This window comes from Buteo buteo, chromosome 21 (genome assembly GCF_964188355.1).
Source record: "Buteo buteo chromosome 21, bButBut1.hap1.1, whole genome shotgun sequence".
NCBI lineage: Eukaryota > Metazoa > Chordata > Aves > Accipitriformes > Accipitridae > Buteo > Buteo buteo.
Window position 1 is genome coordinate 21,147,389 of NC_134191.1, and position 18,811 is coordinate 21,166,199.

The 18,811-nt window shown below is 55.1% G+C and overlaps 2 protein-coding genes and 1 non-coding gene across 4 annotated transcripts; 2 read left to right on the forward strand and 1 right to left on the reverse strand.

Annotated features, from left to right (window-relative positions):
* The first annotated feature begins 1,845 nt into the window (after positions 1 to 1,845).
* Positions 1,846 to 1,930, forward strand: LOC142043000 (small nucleolar RNA SNORD45). Its single transcript, XR_012653917.1, has one exon. It is a non-coding gene; the product is annotated as a small nucleolar RNA SNORD45 (small nucleolar RNA).
* Positions 1,931 to 4,206: 2,276 nt separating this feature from the next.
* On the reverse strand, positions 4,207 to 7,199 carry LOC142042921 (E3 ubiquitin-protein ligase PHF7-like). Its single transcript, XM_075053496.1, is given in 9 exon segments — positions 4,207 to 4,901; positions 5,085 to 5,203; positions 5,356 to 5,469; positions 5,692 to 5,855; positions 5,858 to 6,050; positions 6,134 to 6,258; positions 6,538 to 6,639; positions 6,732 to 6,823; positions 7,157 to 7,199. Coding segments are annotated over 9 exon segments (1,647 nt in total).
* A 7,285-nt stretch (positions 7,200 to 14,484) lies between these two features.
* Positions 14,485 to 18,400, forward strand: LOC142042651 (ciliary microtubule associated protein 1A-like). Of its 2 annotated transcripts, XM_075052790.1 has the most exons (6): positions 14,485 to 14,537; positions 15,445 to 15,645; positions 15,866 to 15,967; positions 16,326 to 16,447; positions 16,876 to 17,016; positions 17,833 to 18,400. In XM_075052790.1, the coding sequence occupies exons 2-6, from the start codon at positions 15,600 to 15,602 to the stop codon at positions 17,917 to 17,919; spliced, it is 498 nt and encodes a 165-aa protein (XP_074908891.1). In that variant the 5' UTR covers positions 14,485 to 14,537; positions 15,445 to 15,599; the 3' UTR covers positions 17,920 to 18,400. The 2 variants fall into 2 exon arrangements, with proteins under 2 accessions (XP_074908891.1, XP_074908890.1); XM_075052789.1 differs by lacking the exon at positions 14,485 to 14,537 and having other exon boundaries at positions 15,362 to 15,645.
* Positions 18,401 to 18,811: the final 411 nt, after the last annotated feature.

An 18,811-nucleotide genomic window follows, 5' to 3' on the forward strand; every position in this document is an offset into this window, starting at 1 on the left:
CAGCTTTATTAAAAAAAAATAATTTATTAAAATACAGCTGTTTCCCAGAGGAGGATTTCACTTCTTCAGGGCTCACCAGGGGCCAGCAGCAGAGTGACGGCAGGCTCCATTCTGATCTTGGCATCTCTCTTCTCAGGATGAAGATGGCCTCCGCTGCGAGAGTCCTGACCGAGAGTTCAGGGTCTTTCGCCAAGGGCAGAAGGGCTGCAAGAGAAGGAAGCAGAGCAGACATGACCCCCCACTGCCTGCAGAGACCCCCAGGAGTCCCCTCCAGACCATGGCACCCTGCCCAGGCCCCGTCCCCTGCCCCACCAGCCCCTCCTCGCCGTCGCAGATATCCCGCAGCTTCTGCCTGCTCAGGTTCCTCGGGTGCCATGCGGCAAGACCTTGCTGCCAATGCGGTGGTGGGGACTGGGGCCAGGCTGGCAGCAGAGGGGCCCTGGGGACTGTGGCCCACCGATGAACCTGATGGCCACCTCTGGCAAGATGGCTTGAGTGTCCCGCAGGTACGTCAGGCTCTGCCAGAGGTCTTCTTCCACCCTCTTCTTGTCGTGCACTAACTAGAGAGAGCACAAGGGCGCAGGGACTGGTACGGACCCTCCCAAGTTGGCCGGACCAGTACCTCCTCCCAGTACCCCCTTCCCGCTGGCGATTCCTGTCTCCCAGCCAGAGCTGGGAGAGGTTCAGACAGCCGCAGGCAGTGGGGGCCCGGGCATGCTGAGACCCCCTCTTTCATATTGCTAGGGCCCATATGAGTCAGCATTTCCAAAGGGCCGTTTTTAAAGCCTGAAACCCAGGATTTTGGCCCTAAAACGGGGCTTTGGACCCTACAGCTGGGTCTTTGGATGCTCATTATATGCCTCGGACATTAAGGAAATGAGGCTTTGAGCCCTAAGTGAGGAGTTTGTACCTTAAAATGAGGGTTGGCACCCTACAATTGAAGTCTTTCAATCCTCGAATCAAAGCTTTGGACCCTAAGCCTGAGGCTTTGGGACCTAAGCCTGAGGCTTTGAGCCCTAAAAGTGGGCTTTGGACCCTCCGAATGAGGGTTTGGACACTCCAGATGCAGCTTGCACCCTGAAAATCCCTGTCTGGATGCTAAAAAAGAGGCTTTGGACCCTGAAAATGAGACTATGCAAACTAACACTGAGCCTCTGCACCCTAAAAGTGAAGGTGTTGGAAACTAAAATGAGGCTTTGGAAGGCAAAACTAAGAGTTTGGAAAGTAAAAATAAGGCTTTGGAGTGTATAAATTCGGATTTAGACTCTACAAATGAGGCTGTGGTCCTTCCAGATCAGACTTTGGGGCTTAAAAATGATGCTCTGGGCCCTTAAAATGAGTCTCTGAACCTTAAACATGGAGCTTGGAACTAATAAATGAGTTTTTGTACTCCATATATGTGGGTCTGGACCTTAAAAATGACTGTTTGCACCCCCAGAGGTAGGCTTTGGTCTTTTAAATTTATGCTTTTTGCCCTAACATTGAGGCTTGCATGACCAAAATAAGGGTTTACACTTGAAAAACTCAGGGTTGAATTTTAAAAAGGATGCTTTGTAAAGCACAAAATCGTACTTGTTCACTGTAGCTATCTCCATGGCAGGTTAAATTTCTCGCCGTCTATTCTGTGTTTTAGTTTCCTTCTCACGCAAACCATGGTGACAAACAGTACCCAAAAGGCTCTGGTGCTTCCAGACAGTGGCTTGATGGCTTGCGTAACCTACCTCTAGCCCCATCCCACGGAACGTAGGAATGGTGTTACAAGTAAATAAGGTAGCGGCCTGCTTTAGGAAGAAAGTGTGTTGGACTTGAAAGCCTTGGGTAGGACAGGAGGAGCATGTCTTCTTGGGTCAGTGATGAGCCTTGGCATGTACTATGTGATCTAGAGTTGATGTCTGTCGCCACTTTAGCTCTAGAATTACTCTGAGACCCAGGAAGCTCCGGTTTCCTTAGGCTGTGACCTAAGGGAGTCGAGATAAAGACAGTTTAACAAGTGCCGGGAATAAAAAAGGAAACCAACTGATGTGACAGCAACCACCGACCACCTCTCACCAGCAGGCAGATGCCCAGCCATCTTGGTGCAGTGGCTGCCTTGGAAAGACTCCCCCAGTCGCGGTTTTCTTGCCAAGCATGACGCTACGTGGTATGGACCGTGGTACCCCTTCGGTCAGCTGGGGGCAGCTGTCTCTGCTGTGTCCCCTCCCAGCCAGCTCGCTGGGGCAGCAGAGTGAGAAACAGAGAAGACCTTGGTTCTGCATAAGCACTGCTCAGCAGTAGCTAAACATCGGTGTGCTGTCAGCGTTGAAAACAGCACCGTGCAGGGTGCGATGACAAAACAATTACCTGTATCCCAGCCAGGCCCAGTACAGAAACCCTTCTGTGCCCGCTCACGATTCTTATTCCTGTGAGAAACCCATGAAAAATAGGGCATTTGACTTATCGGGGAGAAATGTGAACACACTCCCGATCTCTGGCTGGCATCTCGCTTTACTTGCATGATCTAGAAGGTACACACAAGTCTACGCGGTTTCTTCTGCACCTTGGGAAAGGGCTCTCTTGCCTCGATTTCCAGGGAGAAACTCCCCAAAGCGGCACCACAGAGGTATTCCTAAACCTCGCTAACTGCGAGCCCCCAGCAGCAAATTCTGCTGACTAACACCGGGCCCGACTCACCCTCCCTAGGAGGAAGACCGTAGATTAAGGGATGCCTGGAAAATAGGACACGAAAAAGAAGTTCCAGGTGTTCAAAGCTACCTTCATATTATTAGGTCAGCCCAACAGTATAAGAACACAAGGCTGCCAGATTAAACCCAGGAATCACATCAGTTTTTCCCTCGTTGCATGTTTCTGCCGTGCAGACCTCGTCAAGGTCTGGCCCTGCCAGCTGGACGTCCCCAGCTCCCCGTCAGCCGTATGATGCAACAGCCCATACGACAGGCGCCCGGAGCTCACGTCTTCCCAGTCACAGCAGGCAAGAGCAGAAGGACAAAGCGCTGCCACCGAGTTCTCTTTTGGACCCTCTGTACCTCCTTTCCTTCCTCTTTGTTGGCAGGAAAGCCCATCGGGTCTCCCAGCTTCCCCTGCCTTCCTCAGAGAGGACAGCTGCTCCCTACTGTAATGAAGCAACTCGCATGCTGCATCAAGGCCTGTCAGGAAGGCGCTCAATGCACACACCGTAAGACCACCTCTAGTTTGCCTGAAGAGCAGAGGGTGGTTCACATCTGTACAGCCAGCCCAGGGGATTCTCTTTGCGCTTTGGTCACCGTTATTCTTTGATTCAGCCTTCCAGCTCTGCGCCAACTTCCGCGGAGCTGATCAGCCGTCACTCTGCAACCACATCTCTTCTCCTTCCTGCACTAGAAAGGTACTTGCTGGTCTCCAACGGGAGGGAAGTCCTTTTGGATGACTGACATTTCCCAGGCCCCCTGTTACCTTGCCGTAGAGCACGTGTGGGTTTTTTGCTCTAAAGGGCGTCTGACGGGACTCAAGCCCTGAGTAACAGGTACTGCCCTGGCTCTCCTGAGCTCTGAGGAGCACGTTCCTGACCAGGTGTTTGCAGTCTCTCTTAAAAAGGATTTCTTGGCTTGTTCTGCAAGAAGGAAGCCTTCAGCTGGTGCAGCAGCAGTCACGTCGGAGAACAGGACCCGGAGCTGGGGAACGGGAATGGCCTTTGGCTACTGTAGAAACACAAGCTGCAGAATTCTCCATGTCACAAAGACAGACGTGACACCGACCTCAACATTCCAAGAAAAGTAGCTTTGCCACTTTGCCCCAATTCTCACCAACCGGGGCAACAAGGGTGGGAAATGGGTTATAGCCTTATCGAGAAGGAGACAGAGTTGAAGCGTGTCAAAAGTCGCTGGGGCCGGGGCGCGTGATTTTGGGGGGCGAGCCGTGAGGGCCGTGCCGTCTGCGGGGGGCACAGCCCACATTGCCGGAGATGGGCGGTGGTGCCGACTGGGCCGTGCCGGGCCACCCTCCCGGCGGCGGGGGCAGAGAGCCGAAGCCCACGGCCATGGCGCGGGGCAGCCGGCCAAGGCCAGCCCGCGAGGAGGGAGGTCTGGGGAAGGTGCTGCCAACCGCCAGGGAGAGGACAACGCTCTGGGCCCAGCCCCTACGGCTGCCCCCCAAGAAAGGGAGAGGTGGAGGAGGAGGAGGAAGCCGACGAATGAGCGTGCAATGTCCCAGCGCAGAGATTAACGGCCAACTTTATTGTGCGGGTGGAGGGGGATCAGGACCAGCGCTCGGGGATGGCGCACGGCTGGTCCCGTGGCGGCGTCCGGGCCGGCTGTAGGGATGTTGGGCCCGGCGTTGCAAGCGGGAGCGGTCTCGCATCCGCACGGGCCCAGGGGGGCTGGAGCTTCCGCTGCTCTCGAGCGCTGGGGAGCCAGAGGAGGACCCCGCTGGCAGCTGGCTGGCAGTGCTGGGGCTGCTGGTCTCGGGTGCCGGGGAGCTGTGGGACGGCCCCGGCGCCGCCTGGCTGGGGGTGCTGGTCTCAGCACTTGGTGCTGGCGCACGGCTCCTGTCACGGCGTCTTCTGGGCCGGCTGTAGGGGTGTTGGGCCCGGCGTTGCAAGCGGGAGCTGTTTCGCACGCGGTCGGGCCCAGGGGGGCTGGAGCGGCTGCTGCCCTCAAGCGCTGGGGAGCCTTGGGACGGCCCTGATGCCCCATTGCCGGGGCTGCTGGTCCGCGGTGCCGGGGAGCCGTGGGGTGGCCTGAATGCCGCCTGCCTCCCAGTGCTGGGGCTGCTGGTTTCCAGCGGTGGGGAGCCAGAGGAGGACCCTGCTGGCAGCTGGCTGGCGGTGCTGGGGCTGCTGGTCTCCGGTGCCGGAGACCTGAGCGATTGCCCCGATCCTGCCTGGCTGGCAGTGCTGGGCCCGGCGAGCTCCGAGCTGGCACTGGAGGCTGTAAGGGGAAGCAGGAAGGTCAAGGGCACGGCCCCCAGGCCCGGGGCAGGATAGGCCAGAGCGGTGCCCCCAGCCCTCCTAGAGCAGAGAGGCTCTGCCAGGCCCACCCTGGGCTCCCGCTGCCAGGCCTTGCCTGGCCCCTGGCCCCAGCCCAGGGGCAGCCGGGCGCTTTGCCTCTTACCGGTGCCCAGGCCAGCACACGCGTCGCACTCCCAGCTGTCCGTGCTGCTCCTCAAGTCGGAGCAGCGTCTGTGGGTGCCCTCGGCAGCGCAGGAGCAGCACAGGAGCAGTTGCCAGGGCCTGGGGAAGCAAACGGGTTCATGGCTGGGAGGACAAAGTGACCGCAGCACGGGATTGTCCGGCCGAGCTCTCGGTCTCGGTCCTTGCGCCTCGAGCCCTTGGCGAGACAGGGTTCCCGTACAGAGCCCCGGGGTGCAGCTTTGGCAACTTACCCCTCTTGCTCTGCCTGCTCCCTGCCTCCGGGACAAAGGCACTCCCTGGCATCGCAGCGGCTGTGCCTCTCGCCTAGCTCTGCGTATTGATGCCTGTTCTCCCATGACGGCAGTCTGATGGAGAAAGGAGAATGGATGAGCCCCTGCTGCCCCGGCATAAGGGAGATGCAGGGCGTCCCTGCTCGCCGCCCCCCCCGCCTGTTTCCAGCTCCTCCGTGAAGCTGAAGCCCAGACTCGCGGGACAGCGGAGGGCCAGGAAGGACTGCTGGGGCAGCCCCTGGCGCGGCACAGCGCTTGCAGCCTCCTGTCTTGTGAGCCGGCCAGAAGGACACCAACCTGAAGGGGATTCGGATCCCCATGGTGAGCATGTCCGAGAGAAAGTGCTCCTTATCTCTACAGAGTGGGCACTGGAAGCAAGAAATGCCGGCGCACAGAGCCTGTCCCTGCAGGAGGAGAAACGTAAGAGGCACGAGTGAGGCCCTGGTGCTGCCGAGCGCCTGCCGTGCCCCGGGGACAAGTGAACGGCTCCTACCTGGATGCAGCCCCTGTGGAACCAGGCGTGTTTGCACGCTGGGCACACCATGGTGCTGTAGGACTTTCTCTCCTCCACAAGGTCCAGGCAGATGAGGCAGGTGGTGTTCTCCTCCAGAGCTGCCTCCACTGCCTGCTCTGGGCGGTGCTCCCAGCAGAAGGCCCTGGGGGCGAGAGGAAAGGGATGGGCGAGGAGAGAAGCGCTGGCTCCTTCCCCGGGTGGCAGCGAGGAGGGGAGAGGAGGTACCTGTACTGAAGAGCGAACTGGGTGACGCATCCACCCTCCACGGCACAGGGGAGATGGAAGCTGCGGTCGCAGCCTGTTTCCTGGCAGAGGATGGCGGCCCCGCTCTCGCCACAGACGAAGCAGTGCTGGAAAGAGCAGAGCAGCCCCCATCAGCGGCAGCCCCAGGGCCGCCACGGCCAGCCCCACGCCTCCGGGCAGGGCGCAGGATGTGGCCGCTGCTGGGTCACACCCCGCAGATGCGCCTGTCGGACGAGGCTCCTGTGCTGGAGCCTCTGTGGAGCTGCTGGGAGCAAGACTCCTGCCCCAGAGCCGGCCGGAAGGGCTGGGATTTCTTTCTCGGGTCCGGGCCAGGCTCCCGCAAACCTCTCCCGGCACAGATCTCCCCGGTCCTGTCAGGTGCTCACCTTCTGCGCTGCCCGCGCGATTGTACATTGAATATCCTCGGGGAGAAATCCCATGAGTCCTGCTTCCCTGGCCCCTTCCTGAAAAAGCCCGCTGGCAAAAAACTGCAGCAGAGAAAAGAGGAGGAGCTGCTGCTGAGGAGAGCGTGGCAGGGACTGCCTGTCGGCAAGCTGGAGGGAGCCCCGGCGTAACTCACCAGGCAAAACACGTGGGCACAGAGCCCTCGCTTCTCCAGTTTGTCCCCGCAGAGAGCCGGGTCAGCCTCTGCCCGGCGACACAGCAGGCATGCTGGAGGGGAGAGAGCAAACGCCACCGGGAATGAGCACCTCTGCGGGGCCGGGGGAAGCGTCCCTGAGGGATTGCCCCCAAGGGCCTGCTCTGCCCCTGCCGAGCTGGCTGATGGGCAGGGCTGGAGGCCTTGGAGAGGAAGGGGGCATTGCAGGCACGGGGGTCCCAGCAGGTGCCCACTGCCCAGCCTGGGCCCCGCTGGCTGAGGACAGGAGGGGCCCTGCCCCGGGGTGGTCGGGGAGCTCCTGCCTCCCCCTGCCACCGCTCTCGGCCCCACGCCGACCGCCCCGACGAGCCCTCTGCTACGCCGCGGGAGGGCTACTTTGCTCTCACCCTGCTCCATCGAGTCGGGGGCCTTCTGCTTCCTTGCGGACATGGCGCACGTCAACGGTGAGCGTTCGGAGAGTCCCTGTCCCAGCAGCGCCGGGCGTCTCCTCCAAATGCTCCTCTGCTGACTCTGAGGGAGAAGCGGGGCGCGGGCGAGGGAGAAGCCAGAGGCGGGTGAGCTTGCAGCACAGGCCCAGCGCCCCGAGGCCTGGGGCCCCCCTCCTCCCTCGGCAGCCCCGCACCAGCCCCGTCCCTCCCCTGCCCTCTCCTCACCTCACCAGGTCGCACTGACGGGCGGCCTGTGCCCAGCGCTCCTTTTTGTGGGCTTGCCCCCGCGGGTCACAGTGGCCACTGTGACATCAGCACCGCTGGCCCGCGTGCGCCCCGACGACGGGCAGGGACGCCCTCGGCCACCTGCCGCCCGCTCTGAGGCGGCCACCGCCTCACCGGGGTGGCTGCGAAGTGCCGAGGCGGGGGCCCGAGCCCTCGGCACCCACCTCACCGGGGCGGCTGAGGGAGCTGGGGCTGTTTCGTCTAGAGAAGAGGAGGCTGAGGGGAGACCTTGTCGCTCTCTACAACTACCTGAAGGGGGGTTGTGGTGAGGTGGGTGCTGGTCTCTTCTGTCAGGTGGCTGGAGATAGGACGAGAGGCAATGGCCTCAAGTTGCGGCAAGGGAGATTGCGGTCAGATATGAGGAAACATTTCTTTACTGAGAGGGTTGTCGGACATTGGAACAGGCTGCCCAGGGAAGTGGTTGAGTCACCATCCCTGGAGGTATTCAAAAAGCGAGTAGATGGGGGTGCTTCAGGACATGGTTTCATGGGCATGGTTGATGGTTGGACTTGAGGATCTTGAAGCTCTTTTCCAACCCAAAGGATTCTATGATTCTTTGATTCAGCCTTCCAGCTCTGCGCCAACTTCCGCGGAGCTGATCAGCCGTCACTCTGCAACCACATCTCTTCTCCTTCCTGCACTAGAAAGGTACTTGCTGGTCTCCAACGGGAGGGAAGTCCTTTTGGATGACTGACATTTCCCAGCCCCCTGTTACCTTGCCGTAGAGCACGTGTGGGTTTTTTGCTCTAAAGGGCGTCTGACGGGACTCAAGCCCTGAGTAACAGGTACTGCCCTGGCTCTCCTGAGCTCTGAGGAGCGCGTTCCTGACCAGGTGTTTGCAGTCTCTCTTAAAAAGGATTTCTTGGCTTGTTCTGCAAGAAGGAAGCCTTCAGCTGGTGCAGCAGCAGTCACGTTGGAGAACAGGACCCGGAGCTGGGGAACGGGAATGGCCTTTGGCTACTGTAGAAACACAAGCTGCAGAATTCTTCATGTCACAAAGACAGTCGTGACACCGACCTCAACTTTCCAGGGAAAGGAGCTTTGCCACTTTGCCCCAATTCTCACTCACCTGGGCAATGAGGATGGGAAATGGGTTATAGGCTTGTCGAGAAGGAGGCAGAGTTGAAGCGTGTCAAAAGTCGCTGGGGCCGGGGCGCGTGATTTTGGGGGGCGAGCCGTGAGGGCCTGTCATGACCCAGACTGGACAGACCAGGGAGTCGTGTTGAATTCGAAATTCCCTCGGGCTAAATGAAGGTGAAACGACACCAAACGATCGGTTGAAGATTTTATTCATGACAGAAGCCAACTGAACTGGGGAGGCGTGGTAGTAGGTGGCAGGGTTTCTCACAACAGGAACTGGCATAAGACTACTTCTGTAAACCGTGTAACCATATACATCAACTGAGGGAATAAGGAGATCCCTCCCGTTGAGTCAGGAGGTTCAGAGCAGACCCCCTCGCTTTCCAGACTCCTCCTCAGAGAAGGGCCCAGGGGCGGCTGGACCCACTCTCAGTCTCAGACTTGGTCAACGGTTTCTCTTTTGAAACGGATGAGGTGTAGGGATTGTGGCAAAGGAAAGAGAGAAGAAGACAGAGAGAGAAAAAGGAAGAGAGAAAGATTTCACCGGTCCTGGGTCCAGCATTGGTTCAGTCAGCCGAGGTGTCCGGTCAGCCGAGGGGTCCAGTCCCGGTGGGCTTGCGCACCCAGGGCTTCAGTTTGTGTCCTTTTATCAGCCTTGCCCCTCCTTCGGGTGGTCACCCGAACTCGTCAGGTTAGTGAGCAGGCTGTGAGCCTTTGGGCTTGGGGGTCGTTTGTGGAGTAACTTCTCTTTCCCTGCAGACACGGCCATTGTTTGACCTTTGTATCAGAAGAGCTCATCGGAAGAGGGAGCTGCGCACCCTCCAGCACGCCCTCCGCCTCCTGTTGCTGATGTCTGAGCTGATGGGCTTTTCACCTTGGTTCCTTGCTGTGCAGGGTTTGTCTTTAAGCAGAACTTGCCCCACCACAATGTTTGAGACATTAACTCTTTCAGTCTCTCGCACCACTCCGTGGCTCAAACATCGTCTATATTATCTTCCTGGATTCTCCACAGTCTTCTCCCATGCTGGTGATTTAGATATAAAGAAAGGAGAAGGCAAGAAAAGGAGAGAGAGAGAGGGAGAGAGAGAGAGAACGTGTACAAACCTTCAAACAGTACAAAACAGTATAAACTTTGAACAGTGTAACAACTGTAAAGCCAACCATTAAGAACAAAAAAATCCACATAACAACATGAGTCCAATCCTAACAAGCTATTTTCCCCACGCTGTGAGTCCCAAGGACGTTAGGAGAGAGGTCAGCAATGATCCTCTGTTAAGCCAGTCTCTTGGTTGCATTGCTTGGAAAAGTTTTCCAGTCTTGTCTTGTAACTTCTCTCATCTTCGTTCATGCTTCTTCTGAGGAGGTTGTTGCGTTGTGTATGGTGAGACAGCATTCTCCGTCGGTGAAATTTAACATCCCATGTACCCCGTGTTCTTTTTAACAACATCACAAGATTCAAGGTTCCCTCCTCAGAGAAGAAGATAAATCTTTGAATAGTAGCCACGAGAGGTGCCCTGGAAGCGTTGTTTCAGGAGCAATTTGGGTTTCACAAGATTGGTGATATTTAGATTAATGAGGTCGAATTGAATTCTTTTGTACAAACACCTCAACTGGTGTCATTTCAGAGGTGCAGGAAACCTTGAATCAACTTCCAAGCTAAATCTGGAGAATCTTTCCCCTGTCCTCCAGCAGAAAGGATCAGGATGAGGGAGAAGGCTCCCCAAAGCATCTTTCCCTATAATAACAGGCAAAAATTACAAATAACAATAAACTGATAACACAAATAACAATTAATATAGTTAGGACCAAAGCAGGTCCCTTGCCGTCTTTCTCCATTTCTCTTTGGTTCTACAAAATGCAAATATAAAACATACACAGATTAAAACGAGAGTATTATCCATCGCGTGTGGATTTGGTGGTCTTTTCCATGTGTATCAGCAGCTGCCCATGAATAGGTGTTCAGTGGAGTTTTAAGGGTTAAAGGCACCTCTCCCACTGTTGGGAGGTCCACCAGTATGATTTTGATTCCTATTCCCCATCAGAGTCTGCACCCACATTTTCTACAGTGATCTGGGAGCGGGTTTCATCTAATTGCTCTCTTAATACTGTTTCCCGCTCCAGAGCCTCAGTCAAAGCAGTATGTAGTCTCTGGTTAGTCATTCGCTCAGTGGTCAGTCGGTCAGAAAGGCTCCTTATCTCATTTTCTGGTTGCTCCTGCAAAGCTTTCACAAAGTCTTGAGGGGATTTAATCATCTTCCCTTCTGCTTGTCGGGTTACGCATTTGTCCTGTTGTGCTGCCACCAAAGCGGCTCCTAAAACTCCGCAAACCAACGCCTTCCCTTTCCCTTGCCTCAACCTTCATTCTTCAGCCAAAACGAGAATTCTATCGGCTACAGCTTGCGGAGCATGCCAATTGTTACGGGCCCAAGTCATACCAAGGGGAGAGGGTCGAGCATTGTAGCCCTCTAATCCCTTCAGGAGAGGGGTACAGCCTACAGTCTGACTTCCCAGGGAAGCCATAATGAACACACAAGTACAGGGATCAGATACTTTAGCAGTCCTCTGAGGACTATCTCTATGGTGGGATCTCCCAGGGAGACCACGACAAAATCAGATTATTAAGTCCTCTGAGGACTATTTCCCCTTGTGTATGACTCCTCTCAGAGAGGGGTCACAGTAAGGACCTGGTCCCAAAGATCGCTTTAGCAACAGCGAGGGAATCCTGCTGACTACGCCAAAAAATGTAACGACCCAGACTGGACAGACCAGGGAGTCGTGTTGAATTCGAAATTCCCTCGGGCTAAATGAAGGTGAAACGACACCAAACGATCGGTTGAAGATTTTATTCATGACAGAAGCCAACTGAACTGGGGAGGCGTGGTAGTAGGTGGCAGGGTTTCTCACAACAGGAACTGGCATAAGACTACTTCTGTAAACCGTGTAACCATATACATCAACTGAGGGAATAAGGAGATCCCTCCCGTTGAGTCAGGAGGTTCAGAGCAGACCCCCTCGCTTTCCAGACTCCTCCTCAGAGAAGGGCCCAGGGGCGGCTGGACCCACTCTCAGTCTCAGACTTGGTCAACGGTTTCTCTTTTGAAACGGATGAGGTGTAGGGATTGTGGCAAAGGAAAGAGAGAAGAAGACAGAGAGAGAAAAAGGAAGAGAGAAAGATTTCACCGGTCCTGGGTCCAGCATTGGTTCAGTCAGCCGAGGTGTCCAGTCAGCCGAGGGGTCCAGTCCCGGTGGGCTTGCGCACCCGGGGCTTCAGTTTGTGTCCTTTTATCAGCCTTGCCCCTCCTTCGGGTGGTCACCCGAACTCGTCAGGTTAGTGAGCAGGCTGTGAGCCTTTGGGCTTGGGGGTCGTTTGTGGAGTAACTTCTCTTTCCCTGCAGACACGGCCATTGTTTGACCTTTGTATCAGAAGAGCTCATCGGAAGAGGGAGCTGCGCACCCTCCAGCACGCCCTCCGCCTCCTGTTGCTGATGTCTGAGCTGATGGGCTTTTCACCTTGGTTCCTTGCTGTGCAGGGTTTGTCTTTAAGCAGAACTTGCCCCACCACAATGTTTGAGACATTAACTCTTTCAGTCTCTCGCACCACTCCGTGGCTCAAACATTGTCTATATTATCTTCCTGGATTCTCCACAGTCTTCTCCCATGCTGGTGATTTAGATATAAAGAAAGGAGAAGGCAAGAAAAGGAGAGAGAGAGAGGGAGAGAGAGAGAGAACGTGTACAAACCTTCAAACAGTACAAAACAGTATAAACTTTGAACAGTGTAACAACTGTAAAGCCAACCATTAAGAACAAAAAAATCCACATAACAACATGAGTCCAATCCTAACAAGCTATTTTCCCCACGCTGTGAGTCCCAAGGACGTTAGGAGAGAGGTCAGCAATGATCCTCTGTTAAGCCAGTCTCTTGGTTGCATTGCTTGGAAAAGTTTTCCAGTCTTGTCTTGTAACTTCTCTCATCTTCGTTCATGCTTCTTCTGAGGAGGTTGTTGCGTTGTGTATGGTGAGACAGCATTCTCCGTCGGTGAAATTTAACATCCCATGTACCCCGTGTTCTTTTTAACAACATCACAAGATTCAAGGTTCCCTCCTCAGAGAAGAAGATAAATCTTTGAATAGTAGCCACGAGAGGTGCCCTGGAAGCGTTGTTTCAGGAGCAATTTGGGTTTCACAAGATTGGTGATATTTAGATTAATGAGGTCGAATTGAATTCTTTTGTACAAACACCTCAACTGGTGTCATTTCAGAGGTGCAGGAAACCTTGAATCAACTTCCAAGCTAAATCTGGAGAATCTTTCCCCTGTCCTCCAGCAGAAAGGATCAGGATGAGGGAGAAGGCTCCCCAAAGCATCTTTCCCTATAATAACAGGCAAAAATTACAAATAACAATAAACTGATAACACAAATAACAATTAATATAGTTAGGACCAAAGCAGGTCCCTTGCCGTCTTTCTCCATTTCTCTTTGGTTCTACAAAATGCAAATATAAAACATACACAGATTAAAACGAGAGTATTATCCATCGCGTGTGGATTTGGTGGTCTTTTCCATGTGTATCAGCAGCTGCCCATGAATAGGTGTTCAGTGGAGTTTTAAGGGTTAAAGGCACCTCTCCCACTGTTGGGAGGTCCACCAGTATGATTTTGATTCCTATTCCCCATCAGAGTCTGCACCCACATTTTCTACAGTGATCTGGGAGCGGGTTTCATCTAATTGCTCTCTTAATACTGTTTCCCGCTCCAGAGCCTCAGTCAAAGCAGTATGTAGTCTCTGGTTAGTCATTCGCTCAGTGGTCAGTCGGTCAGAAAGGCTCCTTATCTCATTTTCTGGTTGCTCCTGCAAAGCTTTCACAAAGTCTTGAGGGGATTTAATCATCTTCCCTTCTGCTTGTCGGGTTACGCATTTGTCCTGTTGTGCTGCCACCAAAGCGGCTCCTAAAACTCCGCAAACCAACGCCTTCCCTTTCCCTTGCCTCAACCTTCATTCTTCAGCCAAAACGAGAATTCTATCGGCTACAGCTTGCGGAGCATGCCAATTGTTACGGGCCCAAGTCATACCAAGGGGAGAGGGTCGAGCATTGTAGCCCTCTAATCCCTTCAGGAGAGGGGTACAGCCTACAGTCTGACTTCCCAGGGAAGCCATAATGAACACACAAGTACAGGGATCAGATACTTTAGCAGTCCTCTGAGGACTATCTCTATGGTGGGATCTCCCAGGGAGACCACGACAAAATCAGATTATTAAGTCCTCTGAGGACTATTTCCCCTTGTGTATGACTCCTCTCAGAGAGGGGTCACAGTAAGGACCTGGTCCCAAAGATCGCTTTAGCAACAGCGAGGGAATCCTGCTGACTACGCCAAAAAATGTAACGACCCAGACTGGACAGACCAGGGAGTCGTGTTGAATTCGAAATTCCCTCGGGCTAAATGAAGGTGAAACGACACCAAACGATCGGTTGAAGATTTTATTCATGACAGAAGCCAACTGAACTGGGGAGGCGTGGTAGTAGGTGGCAGGGTTTCTCACAACAGGAACTGGCATAAGACTACTTCTGTAAACCGTGTAACCATATACATCAACTGAGGGAATAAGGAGATCCCTCCCGTTGAGTCAGGAGGTTCAGAGCAGACCCCCTCGCTTTCCAGACTCCTCCTCAGAGAAGGGCCCAGGGGCGGCTGGACCCACTCTCAGTCTCAGACTTGGTCAACGGTTTCTCTTTTGAAACGGATGAGGTGTAGGGATTGTGGCAAAGGAAAGAGAGAAGAAGACAGAGAGAGAAAAAGGAAGAGAGAAAGATTTCACCGGTCCTGGGTCCAGCGTTGGTTCAGTCAGCCGAGGTGTCCGGTCAGCCGAGGGGTCCAGTCCTGGTGGGCTTGTCCGGTGGACAAGTTTCCTCTTGTCCTATCGCAAGTGACTTGATGGAAGAGACCAGCACCCACCTCACTACAACCTCCTTTCAGGTAGCTGTAGAGAGCGACAAGGTCTCCCGTCAGCCTCCTTTTCTCCAGACTTGGGGCCCCAAAACGGGGCTTTGGACCCTACAGCTGGGTCTTTGGATGCTCATTATATGCCTCGGACATTAAGGAAATGAGGCTTTGAGCCCTAAGTGAGGAGTTTGTACCTTAAAATGAGGGTTGGCACCCTACAATTGAAGTCTTTCAATCCTCGAATCAAAGCTTTGGACCCTAAGCCTGAGGCTTTGGGACCTAAGCCTGAGGCTTTGAGCCCTAAAAGTGGGCTTTGGACCCTCCGAATGAGGGTTTGGACACTCCAGATGCAGCTTGCACCCTGAAAATCCCTGTCTGGATGCTAAAAAAGAGGCTTTGGACCCTGAAAATGAGACTATGCAAACTAACACTGAGCCTCTGCACCCTAAAAGTGAAGGTGTTGGAAACTAAAATGAGGCTTTGGAAGGCAAAACTAAGAGTTTGGAAAGTAAAAATAAGGCTTTGGAGTGTATAAATTCGGATTTAGACTCTACAAATGAGGCTGTGGTCCTTCCTTCTTCTTCTCCTCCTCCATAATAACAGTAAGGTTTCAATTTCTTTCCCACTGGGGCTGCGGGAAAGCAAAACGTGACAGAGGCGATCTTTACATTTGCTTTTAGTTAGCATAGCAACGGTTTGGGGATTTAATACTTCATAACAATTGCATTTTGGTGGTATTCTGATTACTTGCACAGTGCCTACACTGTTCTTGCCGGAAGTCATTGTACCATTGTATTGGCCTGCCGGTATCATTCTTGGAGGACAAAAACCACACAGGAAGGGAAATTCTTGTGGCCAGCAACTCCAGCTACTCCACTTAGAAAGTAGCTTTAAATATGGAGTTGCAGGCAGGCGTCCTTTCACAGGCTTTTCTTCCTAGGTTACCTGGTTCACAATCCCACCAAAACCAAAGCCCCAGCGTACACTTTCCAAAGGGCCAAACCTCCCGGCGCAGACAGTTGCTCTCCGGGCCCTCGGTACTACGTCCAGCCCTCCATCACCAGGAACGGGAAGTACGTGGCTCCGGCACAGCACATGGGCGGACTTCCCAAGATAACGACCGAGGTCACCCCTGGACCAAGTGAGTACCGTTTCGCCAGCACTTCTTCCAGGCGACACAAGCAGCACGCCTGCCTTTTTGCCCTGTGCTACCGGGGCACAAAACCATCAGCTCGCGTCCCGAAGGAGCTTCAGAGGTTTCCAGGCAGAAGGCAAACGTGGCTGAGCACCTCCTCCTGACCTTTCCTCTTTGGCTTGAGGAAGAGAGCCCGGCTTCCCTGCTTTTCTCTGCTTCTCCCTAGGTGACTACTCCACCGACAAGGCCAACCAACACCTCTACAAATGCGCGCCGGCGCCGTCCATGGCCTTCCGGCACAAGGCCGTCAAAACCGATGAAACTCCAGGTAAGGGAACTCGGGGAAATACACACGCTTGCAGCCCGCCTGTCCTCCAGGGAAAACCTGCCGGGCAGCTTTTTTGACAGGCCTAGCAAAAAGCCTACACAGCAGGGCGCAAGGGTCTCTTGACGAGCTTGCTTGATGTCCCGGAGCACCAGCTTCTCCCATCCCACAAAAGAACCGGCAACTCGGGCTTAGAGCTGCCGACACACGCCACGTGCGACAAAAGACGGAGGCGTTGGGAGAGGGGCGAGACATCCTTCAAGCTCCTCGCAGCAGGCTTGGCAGGCTGCTTCTCTCCCACCCAGGCGCTGCTCCTCTCCCTGCCGGACTCACACACGCTCTCTTCCCGTTCCCCTTCCAGGTCCTGGCACCTACACCCTGCCCAGGCTGGTGGGACCCAACACAGCCTACACCCACGCCAGCCCCTGCTACTCCATGAAAGGGAAGAGGAAGCACAACGGCTTTGCTGAAGACCTCGCCAAGGTGAGCTACGCTTCTCTGCTGTCTCGCAGCTGCTCTCCTCAGGGCCGGAGGGCTCCGACGCCGGCTGCAGCCTCTCTTCACGCCCACTTCCCTGCACCAGCAGCAAACCCCAAGAAGCCGTGGGTCCCGTGGCTCTCCTGCTGCCAACAGCAACGCCGACACCCGCAGTCCCTCGCTTTCCAACACTAACAGTTTTGGTGGGGCAAAACTCATCGGCACTAATGGGAATCTCCCTCTCCTCTGCGAAATCTGCCTCTCTGCAGGGGAACAGGAGGGGCCCTTGTTCCAATCGCTCCGTGCCTCTCACGCCACTTCTCTGGCCAGCCAGCTCAACTAGCGCAGCCCGCGTGGGCACCCGGCAAGAATCAACTTTTGTTGTTCTTGTTTGCTGCCTTTTGTACCCAACAACCTCCCTGCCTCTCTTACAGACGCCAGGTCCTGCTGCATTCCCCAAGGTGGAAGTGGACACCTACAAAAAAAGGGCTCCCATGTACACGATGGGAAGCAAAAGTGGAATTGGAGGTGACAAAACAGTGAAGCCAGGACCGGCAGACTACTGCCCGGGAAAGGTAAGGCAGCCTGCCCAAATCTCCTCCCCTGCTTTGCAACAACCAGCCCTTAAGCATCTCCCCCTTCCAACGGGGCTTCTCAGAACTCCAGACCACCTTACTGGAGTGACAAACCGCAGGACAGCAGGCCTGCTCCCTTGCCTTGGCCCAAAGCCGAGCAGAGTGAGGCCAAAGAACACATCTTTGCCTCTGCACTAGCTCAGGCGCTCAATGCTGACACGTGCTTGCACATTACAAGCTCTTCAGGAGGACACACTGCTGCAGAAGGCACAAGCAGAGCCAAGGGCAGACCCTTCTCATGCAGGGGGGATCACCTGGGAGGGCAGGGGCATCTAGCAAAGTCTGGCTGGAGCTAGAAGGGCTCTGGACTTGGAGCAAGTGCCAGTGCCAGCTCAGCTCCAGCCATGAGCTTGCCCTGCCAGACGGAGTGGGCACGTCGCTCCATTTTGTGTCAAACCGAAGCTCTTTGCTTTGAGCAGCCTTCTGAAAACACTCGAGGGATGGATTTTACCTGCCCCTAGCCCCTTTTTTTTTCTCTTGCCTTTATATGCCTCTCCAAAAAGGGAGAAATGCCAATCAGTAACAGCAGCAGACCATTAGAGATGTCCTGATCACACAGGAGGTTTCCAGCAAGTGTGCCACTGGCACAGGGGGAGTTAGCTGAAAGTGCCCGGGCACGCACACAGCAATGCACGGCAAACGGCAAATGCACGGCCATCAACTTGTTATGCCAGACGGCCTTCGCCGAAGACAAAAGTCTTCTTGCGAACAAGGCACCACGGTCACCTTTTTTTCTTCTCGCTTTTCCCCTTCCAGGTGACGCTGATCAAGCCCCAGGCCCCTGCTCCCACTTTTGGACTCCGCCATTCCCTCTACACAACTCCTCTACTGTCTCTGCAGTAAAACAACATACCCCCAAAGGTCTGGTCTGTTCACCTTCAGCTGTGGCGAGGGGGGGTGCGCGAGGGCGAGGAAGGTGAAGGTGCTGGTCAACTACCACCGGCACACGAGCGGAGAGGTTCGTAGCCGGGGTGCGGATCATCAGGGAGAGCAGCAAGAGAGGAACCTGCAGCCCAAGGCGACGGCTGCATCCCAGGAGCACGGCTGTTTGACGCAGCCCATGCCAAGGCATCCTGCCTGCCGGGGGGGGTTCAAAAGCACGCGCAATACTCGCTCGCTCCATCAGACTGCACGGCAGCCTTGCAATGAAGGCAATCTGGGAAGCGGGAGCCAGGTGGGAAGCTGGAGCTGTGGGATCTGGTGGTGTGAGCCCAGCCCTGAGTGGTACAGCAGGGAGTGACAGTCGGTCGTTCCACCAGTCGCCGCCGCGCAGTATAGGACCCGCAGCAGGCGGCTTTGGGGCCTGGATGGCGTCACCCGTCGTCCTGAGACATAGGCAAAGCCTCTGCTTATGGCCTAATGAAAGAGGAGCCCAAGCACCCCTCGGGAGTCTGTAGATACCGAGAGGAGTGAGAGTGACGGCAACGAACGGGCCTGAAGCATGTCCCCCCGTCTTAGAGGTGCTTCTTTGCCGAGAGAGGCAGGGCACGAGGCGGCGATGGTTGTGTGTAGAAGTGTGCCAGGGAGCTCTGCCTCTGCGTAGGAGAGTGGCCCGGTCCTCCGGTGCCAGGAGGAGCATCCATCCCAGGGGTGCAGAAGTCTGGAGGAGGCTCGGACTGCAGGGGTTTACAGGAGAGCCTCCTGCCAGCAGGGAATTTGGGAGATGCTTTGGCAGGGCTTCCGAAGGGCTGATACAAAGACGACAATTCCTGGTGCCGGAAGGTCAGTGCTGTAT